The sequence below is a fragment of the Desmodus rotundus genome, chromosome 3 (assembly GCF_022682495.2).
Source record: "Desmodus rotundus isolate HL8 chromosome 3, HLdesRot8A.1, whole genome shotgun sequence".
NCBI lineage: Eukaryota > Metazoa > Chordata > Mammalia > Chiroptera > Phyllostomidae > Desmodus > Desmodus rotundus.
Window position 1 is genome coordinate 42,831,139 of NC_071389.1, and position 12,366 is coordinate 42,843,504.

A 12,366-nucleotide genomic window follows, 5' to 3' on the forward strand; every position below is an offset into this window, starting at 1 on the left:
TCTCTCATATCGATGTTTCTCTCTGTCTCTTTCTCTCCTTCCCCCACCCCACCCCCTTCCTCTCTCTTTCTCTAAAATCAATAAACATATCGTCAGGCAAGTATTTTTAAAAATTGGTCCTCCACTTACAGAACCACAGGTTAAACCTACTGACTGGGAGAAGCAGCCTGGGTAATAAGCCTCTCAATGGCAAATTTATTTTATTCTAAACGTCTCTGCTTTTTGCCAAAATGATATGTGACTTTCTTGATTTTTCACTCATTTGTTATTTCCTTAAACCATTCTTTGCTAACATTATGGATGTAGATGAGAAGGACTAATCACAGAATGCATATTGTGGTAGGAGATGGGAACATTAAGGCCTAGCTAAACCTCTCAATAGTGGGATGTACCTATTGTTTTAGATACCTGTCTTTTTCAGAATTTCAATGTTCACATATGCCATGAATTGCTGATAGTATCTTTTAATTTTGGAATGTGGGACAATACCTATAACATCTGTAAAAATACATTTAGAAAATATACTTCCATAAAATGAGTCACAAGGATATGATGCAAATTGAACACTTACAGTGACAACCCAACAAATTAAATCTGTTTCATGAGGGAATTTTGTTTTTTTCTTTTTACAGTGTTGAGATTTTCAGAGAACCGGATGTGTCTCTTGGTATTAGCATTGTTGGTGGACAGACCGTTATAAAACGCCTGAAGAATGGAGAGGAGCTGAAAGGTATATTTATCAAACAAGTTTTAGAAGACAGTCCAGCAGGAAAAACAAATGCTCTTAAAACTGGAGATAAAATACTTGAGGTAAATTATATTAAAATTCCTTTTTTGTTTGAATGTACTATAAAACAGTAAAATAATTATTTAGCCTGAAGTCCTTTCTTCATGTGTTGGTGTTTATGTGTTTACAATTGCTGTATTTTGTTTAGATGCCTTAGTTCGTACGTTGTTTGCACAATTATATGCGATTCTAAAGTTGAGGTGGTAGCATATAAAACAATAAAACAAAAAGCCTCAGCTGACTAGACAAACAATTTTAAAACTTAACAGAAGGAAGCAAGTGGTGGACATCTTGCTTCTCCCACAGGTTTTAACAAGCTCTAAATTTTATAAATATGTGTCAGTGGGATGAGCCATGCCTGTCCTCCCAGAGTTGACTTGGCCCTGGAAGCCAGTGGAAGGGTAAACCCATCATTCACATGTGGTAGGCTTTGCAGAGCAGAGTTTTGGGGCACATCAAGCACTGAGAATGTCCTGAGGTATGACTCTGATAACATTTCTTTGCATTGGGTTTGTTGGATGTCACCATATTGGATATCTTCAGTCCCATTATCTGCTTCTTGTTGAGTGTGCTTCATGGTGCTAAACATCCACTCTGGTGATTTAGCGCTGAGAGAGTAAAGAGAGCCCCGGAGGCATGGTTTGAAGTCTAGATTCTCCTGCTTATTTTCTTTTTGTTCTTGGACAAATTATTAAACCCACCTTATTCTCAGTTTCCAAATAAAATGGAAATGAGAATTCAAAGCCCTTAGTATCATTGTGCAGATTAAATCAAAATTCTCTGTATATACCAATTTTACATTATATATGTTTTGTGAAATTTTTTAAATATATCAAACACACTGGGGACATGACAGTGAAGAAAATGACCAAAAATCCCTTTTCTTATGGCATTTACGGATAGTGGAGGAGCTAGACGGTACACTATTATATGTAGAATGATAAATTGGAATGAGTAGCTATGGAGAAAAGTAACAGGAAGGAGGATAAGGAATGACGGGTAGTGACAGGTAGTGAAGGCAGTAGTTTCAGTTAATAGATTTGCTATGGAAGATACTAGGACAAGAATAGAAAGTGGGAGAGTGAGCCATGGGGAGTTATGGGGGAAGAAGGCTCCAGGAAGCGAAAAGTGTGAGTACTGTGAATGCAGTGAGACTCTATTAGGGAATTATGGATGCATCCATAGTTTGTTTTTTTAAAGGATACTCAGGTTTCTGGGGCAGGTACGGTCTCTTTTATTTAGCATTTGCATGGTACAATTTTTTTTCTTCTTTTTCATCCTTACTTGTGATTTTATTATAGTTGTATTTTTGTAAGCAACATACAACTGGATTTTGCTTTTTTAAAAATCTAAATTGATAATCTCTGTCTAAATAAATAAGTGACATTAATTCATTTTTTAATTTTAATTACTGATATATTTGAACTTAACTTTTAAATATATATTTTATATTTTGTTTCTCTTCTTCCCTTAATTTTCTATTTTGAAATAATTATAGATTCATAGAAAATTGCAAATAAATATTCCGGGGAGCTCCGTGTACTTTTTCCTCAGCCTCCCCCAATGTTAATATCATACACAACTGGGCTACAACAGCAGAACCAAAATACTGATATTGGTACATTCATTGGCCTTATTCAGATTTCACCAGTTACATATGTAGTTATTTGTGTGTGTTTGTAGATCTACATAGTTTAATCACATGTGTAGCCTTGCATAACCACCACCACAGTCAAAAACCTCAACTCCGTCATTACCACTCCCTTGTGTTACCACCCCTCTCGAGCCACTCCTCTCCCCATCCCTAACCTCTGACAACCACTAATCTGTTTCTTTTTTATTAAGTATATTTTATTGATTATAGTATTAAAGTTGTCCCAATTTTTACCCCTTTGTCCCCCTCCACCCAGTACCCCAGTTCCCTCCAGCAGTCCCCTCCCTTAGTTCATGTCCATGGGTCATGCATAGAAGTTCTTTGGCTTCTCCATTTCCTATACTGTTCTTAACATCCCCCCTCAGTATGTTTTACCTACCAGTTTGTACTTCTTAATCCCTGCACTTTTCCCCCATTCTCCCCCTTCTCCTCCCAGCTGATAACCCTCCAACTAATCTACATACCTGTGATTGTATTCCCGTTCTGGTTGTTTGCTTAGTTTGAATTTTAGATTTAGTTGTTGATAGCTGTGAATTTGTTGCCATTTTAATGTTCATAATTTTGATCTTTTTCTTATATAATTCCCTTTAACATTTCATATAATAAAGTCATGGTGATGATGAACTCCTTTAGCTTTACCTTGTCTGGGAAGCACTTTATCTGCCCTTTGATTCTAAATGATAGCTTTGCTGGATAGAGTAATCTTGGTTGTAGGTCCTTGCTTTTCATCACTTTGAATTCTTCTTGCCAGTCCCTTCTAGCCTGCAAAGTTTCTTTTGAGAAATCAGCTGACAGTCTTATGCTAACTCCTTTGTAGGTAACTGTCTGCTGTTCTCTTTTAAGATTTTCTCTTTATTTTTAACTTTTGGCATTTTAATTATTATGTGCCTTGATGCAGTCCTCTTTGGGTCCAACTTGTCTGGGACTCTCTGTGCTTCCTGGACTTGTATGTCTATTTCCTTCACCAAATTAGGGAAGTTTTCTTTCATTATTTTTTAAACAAATTTTCAATGTGTTACTCTTCCTCTTCTCCTTCTGGCACCCCTATGATTTGGATGTGGATATGTTTGGAAATGTCCCCAAGGCTCCTTCTATCCTCATTTTTTAAAATTCTTTTTTCATCTTGCTGTTCTGATTGAATGCTTTTTCTTCCTTGTGTTCCAAATCATTGATTTGATTTTCAGCTTCATCCCTTCCGCTGTTGGTTCCCTTTGGGGTTTCTTTGTTTCACTTAATGCAACCTTTTTTTCTGCCTGGGTCTTTTTTATGCTCTTGCAGTATCCAGTGATTTCTTTGAGTACCCTGATAACCAATATTTTCAGCTGTGCATCTGAAAGGTTGGTTATCTTATTTCATTTAGTTCTTCTCTTGGAGTTTTGTTCTGTTCATTCACTTGGCCCATATTTCTTTCTCTCTTCAATGTGGCAGCCTCCCTGTGTTTGTTTCTGTGTATTAGGTAGAGCTGCTTTGACTCTCTGTCTTAGTAGCATGGCCTATTGCAGAAAAAGCATCTGTAAATTGTGTGGGGCAGAGCCTTGGGTGATCGTCCAGGTGTGGCAACCTATTTCACCACTTCGTGGCTCTGTGTAAGGGAGAGCTAAGAGAAGAGACAGTGCCTCTGCCTGGTCTCTGAAGATTGCCTGGGAGGAAGCTGTCTCCTAGCACTCACACTTCACTTTCTGACTGTATGCCACTTATGCCCTTCCAGCTGTTGCCCTGGTGCTGATTCCCAGAGGGAATATGTCTATGTGAGTCCTAAATCTCTTGCAGGCCCTGTAAGAGGAGTCTCTTGAGAATCCTGCAGTGTCTTCTGATGCCCCAACCCCCACTAGTTTTTATAGCCAGAAGTTATGGGGACATATCCTCCTGGTGCTGGACCCCTGGGCTGGGTGGTCTGATGTGGGGCTGGGATCGCTGGCTCCTGAGGTATCCCTCCCAATTTTTATCTACCACATGTGAGTATGGGTCCACCCGTTCCACCGCCTCTCCACTCCACTCCATGTCTCTGCCCCTTTTACCAGTCTGAATGTGGCTTCTTTAAATCCTTGGTTGTCAGACTTCCACACAGCTCCATTTTCTGATGAATCTGGGTGATAATTGTTTTGTACTCTAGTTGTAATTTTTGTTGTAGTTGTGTGTGGAGGTGAAGTGTGTTTAACTACATCTCCATCTTGACCAGAGTCTAATCTGTTTCTCTATGTCTGTAATTTTGTTATTTCACTGTTGTCACCTAAATGAATCATGCACTATGTATATTTTTTGAAGTTGGCTTTTTTCTCTCAGTATAATTTTGTTGAAGCTCATTCAATTTGCTGTGTCCATCAATGGTTCATTCCTTTTTATGGCTCAGTGTGTTGTATGGTGTGGAGGTACCACAGTTGATTCATTCATCCATTGAAAGACATTTGGGTAGTTTCCAGTTCTTGGCTATTCTGAATAAAGTTCCTATTAACATTTGTGTTGTTTTGCTTTTCATTTTTTTGTTTGTTTGCTCCTATAAACATTTGTATACAAGTTCCTAAGCAAAAATAAGTCTTTGTTTCTCTGGGATAAATAGCCAAGGGTGCAATTGTTGAGTGTAAGTTCATTTTTAGTCTTGAGCTGTCAAAATTTTTTCCAGAACAGCCATACCATTTTACATTTCCATCAACAATGTATGGTATTGAACAAAATTGGTATTGTCACTGTTTTTCATTTTAGCCATTCTGATAGGGATATGGTGGTATTTCATTATTATTTTAATTTGTGTTTCCCTAATGACTAATGATTAATATTAAGACTTTTCATTTGCTTAATTGCCATCTGTATATACTCCAGTGACATGTTTGTGCATGTCTTTTTTCTGCTTGCTAATTGAATTGTTCATTATTTTATCTTTTTAAATTTTAGGGGTTTTTTTTCTCCATCTCAACTGGCTGACTTGAAAAGAAAGTATTCTCTCACTTGTCCATCATCACTTTTACACATAATAATAAGAATGCACTGTTTTGTCTCAGACTTAATAATTTATATTTCTTCAGACTCACAGCAGACTTTAAATGTTACACTCTAATATGGGTTTTGTCAAGCATAATGAGTCATTTGTTTACTTTTTTCCCTGTGAAAGGTTACTTGCTTATTTCATTTTTTAAGTAAAGCATAATAATCATTTCTTTCTGTCCTAAAATAATTGTATGAACAATTTCAGTTCATATAAAGAAATTTTTAATACCAGGAAGTTTGAATTTAGTGTAATTTTTAGAATGGGTCTTCATCTGTGTGAATGGACACATTTTGGGTAGATATTTTTCTGTTGTAATATGACAGAATTCCATTTTCCCCCTAACTTCCCAACTTTAGTGATTCCCATTTAGCACTGTGGAAAAGGGAAACAAAAGCTGATTATTACTGGAAGATGAAGTAGTTCTAATATGGCCTCTACTCCTCTTATTGTCGAATGTTTGGGGGATTAGGTTATTTATAAGAAGCTTCATCAAACCGTTGCGGCAGCTTTTAAGCTTCACTTTAAATTTTTTCTATATGTATTTTATTCATTTAATATTATTCATATCCTTCCTCAATTCACATGAGAAGAGAGCTTTTACAGAGCATTAAAATCTTCCAGTGGTTGTCTAGTAGAATAAAAAACCACGTTCTTACTATGGCCTTTTGGACCTTGCATGATGTGGCTTCAGCTGCCTTCCTGACTTCACCTTTCTTCTTCCCCGGCTTTCCCCATTTTTTCGACTCACCTGCCTTTCAATCCCTCTAACATACCAGGCTTCTATCTCTTACCTGAGAGCCCTTCTCTGTCCCTCAGCTTCTGGGGGGCTCACTTTTCTTCCTACTCTGCTCAGATTCAGTGACAGATCACCTTCACCACTCCCTTGCCTACACTTCCAACTCCTCGGATCTTCTCTCCTGTCACTGAACTTGTGCAACTCTGCTTGTTTCAGGTCTCTATTATCACCAGAGAAAAAAGTTTCTCTGCCATGTTGTCTGGTCTTATTTTAAATTCATGGCCACCCCTTCAAGTGGGTCTTTGTTCTGCCCTGTAATCCTGAATATTTCCCAGTTGTTTCATTCTCCTACTTATATGGGTAACTATTCCCAACCTCCTGTACCTCTTCCTCAGACTTAATCTCACTTTATGATCCTTGTTTCTTTTTCTATTGGCAAACTAGAAGCAGTCAAAAGGGAACTTCCCCTTGCCCCCACTGCATGCCAGATTTTTTCTAACAGTATGTGTAATAACAAATGAACTATTTGTGGTTCTGTCCAAAGCCCATCGCTCTAACTTGCGCAGTAGATGTCATTCCCTCTGCACCATCCAAGGACTTGCCTCTCAGTGTCACTTCCCTCTGTGTCCTTCCTTTTTCCTCTTCACCCCATCAGCATTGCTGTAATATCCCCCGTATTAAAACCAAAAACCTACTTTGATTCTACATCTCTCTCCACCCACATTCCTATTTCTTTTGTCCCCTTACAGCGCATTGTCACTATTCATTGTCACTATCCACCCAACAATTACCAAGGCTTTGTTACATTATTGGTTTGAAAAATTGGTTTTGTTAAATATGCTTGGTAAGTACAGAATGTCTTGGAGATTATTGGCATATTCGCAAAATAGGCTCTCTGAGATTTATATAATAAGGATCCGTTTATACTTTTAGTGAAAGTAACTGGATGTTTTCATACTTCTTTTTGAACATAATTTAAGAAATGTTCTACTGCCCAATTGTGATAATGGACAATTTGCTTAAAATGATCATTCTTCTCAGTTTGAGAGAAGAGTCCAGAGAGATCCCCCACCCTCCGCTACCCCCACCCAGAACTATGTACTGTGTTAGTGACGGGGGCGACATTATAAACTCAGACGCTTAAGGTTCTGTTACTGACTGAGCTGCTATTTTGAATAATTACACTTAACCAGGACTATTGTTATTAAGATATCTGCCTTACTTACTTTCCTTGAAGGTAAACCATTACTTCCTTAAGTGTGTCCCAAAACATCAAAGCTTTTGATGGGCCAATCTTACTTTTATTCTGGCTTTGGTCTAATTCATTAGACTCTGGCAGTTCTCATAACTGTGTAATACATATGAACTCGGAGTTAACCTATCCACAATATCTACTGTCCTTCTAATTGCAGTAAATCACTTGTGTGTTGTAGGTGTCGGGAGTGGATCTGCAGAATGCCTCACACGGCGAAGCAGTCGAGGCCATCAAGAATGCAGGAAACCCCGTGGTGTTCGTTGTTCAGAGCTTGTCAGCCACTCCAAGAGTAAGCTTCAGTTCATACTTCTAAAGAGTTTAAAAATATTCTCTGTACTGTAAACTAAGTGTTAGCCTCCAGGTATTTTTCTACATATTTCTACTTGTACTCTACCATTATCTAGAAAAAGCATTGGCTTCATAAAAATTTAGTTATTAATTTCAGTTTTCCCTTATTTACTCCAGTTTTGATCTCCTGACTAAATTTGAGTCATTCCAGTGTGCACTGGTGTAAATCACAGGCTATGGAATCAAACAGAGCTTTTTGGCCTTTCTTGATGCCCTGTTTACTAGGTTTGCTGACTTGGAGCCAAGTTACTTAACTTTCTGAGCCAGTTATTCTGTTTATAAAATACTTTGAACATAAAGAGTGTTAGGTATGAAAACATTCTAGAGATACTATCAAGTGTTCTGTATATTTATTTAAGCATGTAAAAGCACAAACATGTTGTGTTGTTGTATATTCTCTTGGAGATTCCAAATTCAGAAGTAGTATTTAATCATAAAATTTTTCTCCATAATAAATCACTTAGTAGAGAATTAGAACTCTGATACACAGATGTCCATGGCAGGGTGTGTATTTATATTACAGTGTGTAGCAGAAATGTCACCCGTAAGCCCTGTAAGTGGAAGCAATGTTTATTTTTTTAAACTTTGTAATGGAAGACAGCTGTTCAACATATAGGCACATCTGAACACTAGAAAAAGTGTGCATATTTTTAACATTTGCTTTCCAATACAGTATTGTACTTTTCAACCTTTTATATGTCCAGGTACACAGAAAATAATAATTATATGTCAAATTGGGCAGAGAGATGCCCCTACAGCCAGGGCATAAATATGCTGTTTCAACGTCCTTGTAACCGGCCTGCACACAGCAGGCTGCGGCCTCTCCCCACTGAGGCAGCTCTGATGGGATGCGCTGTGTTGCGGTTCGGTCCCTCTTAGTCTTAGCACTGTGTTTACACACCGTCAGGGCTGGCTGAGAGGGGTGACCTGAAGACAGCATTCTCATTTTCACACAATTTGAAATTCAAGATTTTTTTTGGAATCTACTTTTAAAACTTTTGTAATATTGAGAAAGTAGTTTACACCATCACTTTTAGTTCTAGAAACTGAGTTCAGTAGGAAAATTTGGCATGATTATTCCTTGCCAAATGATGCTTCCAAAGAAACAGTTTTGAACTAGAATGAGCCAATCAAATTATGAGGCCATTTGTGAATGCCCTGCCAAAAAATATTGAAAGCCTTCAACAAAATGGGTTATAAAGTCAATAAAAAACATCAAGCTTTCAACCCAGCCTTTGCTGGTGAGCTGAGGTGGAAATTTTTGCCTGGATGACATAAACAGTGCCATTTCTTTCAACTCTTCAACAAAGAAAAAGAGAATCTCCAGCGCCGTGCCACGCTGTCACTTATGCCCCAAGCAGCCAACAGACTGCCGCACTTGAATTTGATTCCTCAAGCACTGAACTCTCGGTGGTTCTAGCAAAGGCGGCGTATTCAGGGCATGGTGTTAGTTACTGAGTTCCATTTTTTAGCACAAAGTGATTCCTGTTGAATGAACCAATAAAAGGAATAAAAGTCCACGTCTTCACAAACTGGTGTTCCGTTCAGCTCACTATTGTGCAGGTAGTGCTGGGCATCCCAGAAACAGGAAAGACAGCCAAATGCTTGATGCTTTTTGACCAGTTTTCATTACTTTGAGCCGGCCCCTCAAAGTCCCCAAAGGCCCCGTGGTTTTCTAGTGTCGGGACTCTCAAAGGCTCTGTCAAACTGTGCCTTGGTCACGTGGAAATTCTCATCAGCACCATGAGTTGAGCAGTGGCGTTTAAAGACTTACCCATTTTTAATTTGAGTTGTATTTTATTTTTTTATACTTGTGTTTTTAAAAGATGTTTTAGGTGTATCAACAATATATTGCCTTTTTAAACCTTTTCTCCTGAATATCTCGAGTATATTTTTAGTATACTAAAAGGAAATGTGTGTATCCATTTAGATTTACTTATTAGCAAATGCTTATTTGAGAGCGGACTCCCTTACTTATACTGCACTCCTCAATAAATAGCTTTTATGCCAAGGTTATTTTTCCCACTAAATAACAGAACTACATTTAACAGTGGCACCATGTAGTTTTTAATGTTCAAAAATAAACCCTCTTGAAATTAGGGTCATGTCTTCAGTTCATTAAATTTATTTTCATGTGCTATTTTCTATTTTTCCCCCTATATTCCATTTGTATCTCCTAATGCCATTGTTTCATACTGGTGCCTAAATTTTTTGGACACATGTACATTTTGCATATTAATCATATATAAGTATATTTTTGCTTTCACAAGAAATAGGTTGTCTTTTGCTTTTCATAAAGATATAGTCCTCTTGCTAAGCCTTTTGTATTCCAAATTTTGCCAATGATATGTGTCCAGGAATATATTTTTCTGCTATCCGAAAACAAACAGTGTAAACCTTATGAATGGCAACTGACCTTCTATCTCATCCCAAAGCCTGTAGTCACAGCAGGTTCTGAACTCTGATTGTCGTGTGCATTAAATACAGAAGTAAATATTAAGTGCTAGCACCATGTCGGTTCACATAGGAAGCACTGAATATATGGTGATATGTCATTACTATTGTTTTATACTTAAATGAAATATTTCTGAGACTTCCTTATTTATTCCCAAAATTAATTGACTTCTGTAGACTCTGTATTAAAATTGAAGAAAAATTAATGTTAAATTGCATTTAGAGAGAAACTTTGTTTTTGCCTTTGTTTGTTAAATTATCCCTAGAAGATAGTTTCTTTAAATTTGTGAGAAATTTCTTTTTCTTTTAGTCTTTGTCATCAGATTTTTATGCCAAGGTTATTTGTGTTAGCTACTTGAGGAACTTTTTTTAAAAAAAACAGTACAATTTTGTATTTTCCAAAGATGTTTCACACATAGTTTTACAAAAAGTAATCTATGCTGTTGGTACCATAAAGAATTAAAATTATTTCTATGAAATTACACTCTTTCTTTCATGTAGAAACATTTATTGAGTACAGCTATGTATTAGGCTCTTTCTGAGCACCAGGGTTAGGGTGATAAATAACACTAAATTCCAGCTCTTATTGGGCTTTTATTCAGTGATATAAAAAATTTGAAATTCATCTTTATGCTAACAGTGATAATGAATTATTTATTGAGTGTGCACAAGTGTGCTAGATAACATACTTGAACTGGGGTACAATGATGAATGAAGTAAATTTATCAAGTAAATAATGGCTTCCTATGTTCTAGGAATTAACTTAGACCACCTCTTATATTGTATTTTGCAAAATGAGATGTTTGGACAACAGTCAGCATCACAACTTCCTTTTTGGTCTCGTTCATCTTCACTTCCTGGGTCTACACACACCAGCCTGTGGATGTATTACTTATTGATTACTCACACACACACCACAACTTGTTATATTGCTTGTCAGATTTCCCAATTTATATAGTTTGCCTTAAATTGTATTTCTCATGTCTTTATGTTATACATGCAATCAAAGAGTTAAGTAAGATTTTTAACTGTTTTTTTAAAAAATTACATTAAGAAATGTAATGATTGTGACATTTAAATGTTTTCTTCCTCCCCCCTCCTTTTTTCTTTCTCTTTTTTTTGGTGGTAGGTCATTCCTAGTATGCCTAACAAAGCCAACAAAATCACTAATAACCAGGACCAAGACAACCAAGAAAAAAAAGAAAAGGTAACTTGAACCTCTCGAGCTTTTAAAAAATGTTTTTGGTTTCTATTTGCTTATCTAAGCTACAGTTAATAAGAATGTTATTTTGATAAGTATTTGGGTAGATGTACTGAATTTATACTATTTGCTTTCTGTGCACATACTGTCCAGGACGAAGGCCAGAAACGTAGGGAAGCGTAAGTATAAAAATGTTACAGGACACCAACCAGACATTGTCATCATCTTCATCTCTCTTTTCTGTTCAGTTGGACCAGTTGTCCATTCGCGGAAAGTGCCTTGCACACTGGGAGCTTCTGAGAGTTTGATCTTGGTGTTCTCTCAGCCTGCAAATCCATTTCCCATATTGCTCTTCCTTGCTCTCCTCCACTCCTCCAAGGAGCAGGTCAAAGATCATCTCTACTGAGAAAACGTTCCCTAACATCAATCAGAATTAATCATCCATTCCCATTTTCCCACCTCTATTCTAGTAGAATTAGTTTATCTAAAATTTAGTTTCAGGATATGGTGTCAGTAAGGGATGAATTTTCATTTTTTTATAAGGATAACTAATTATCCTACTCTTTAAAAATAGGCCCTCCCTACTGGTTTGCAACACAACCTTTGTCATATCTCAGGTTATCAGGAGAAGTCTACTTTGGAGTTGTCTCTTCGTCTCTGCCAGAACAAGTACTGTACTACCTAAATGTTAGCCTAATAGTAAATCTTGTCTGCTTGAACAACAATTTTCTCCTTTACATATATCTTCTTTAGAAGTGTCTTACCTATTTGTGTCCTTTTTCTTTTCCAGACAAATTTTAGAATTGGCTTGTTAAATTCTACAAAAATAGCTCTTTGGGGATTTTGTTTGGAATTGTGTCAAATCTATAGATTAATTTGAAAAGAAGTTACATCCTTATGATATTGAGCCTTCTTAACCATTAGCATGGTATATCTTTTATATACCAT

The 12,366-nt window shown here is 36.9% G+C and overlaps 1 protein-coding gene across 3 annotated transcripts in view; it reads left to right on the forward strand.

Annotated features, from left to right (window-relative positions):
• Window positions 1-12,366, forward strand: part of PATJ (PATJ crumbs cell polarity complex component) — a 322,107-nt gene that overhangs the window by 127,587 nt on the left and 182,154 nt on the right. For all 3 annotated transcript variants that reach the window (XM_024565364.3, XM_024565365.3, XM_024565366.4), the window contains exons 24-26: window positions 633-810; window positions 7,594-7,704; window positions 11,347-11,424. In XM_024565364.3, coding sequence (XP_024421132.2) covers window positions 633-810; window positions 7,594-7,704; window positions 11,347-11,424 — 367 coding nt within the window. The remainder of the gene's footprint in view (window positions 1-632; window positions 811-7,593; window positions 7,705-11,346; window positions 11,425-12,366) is intronic.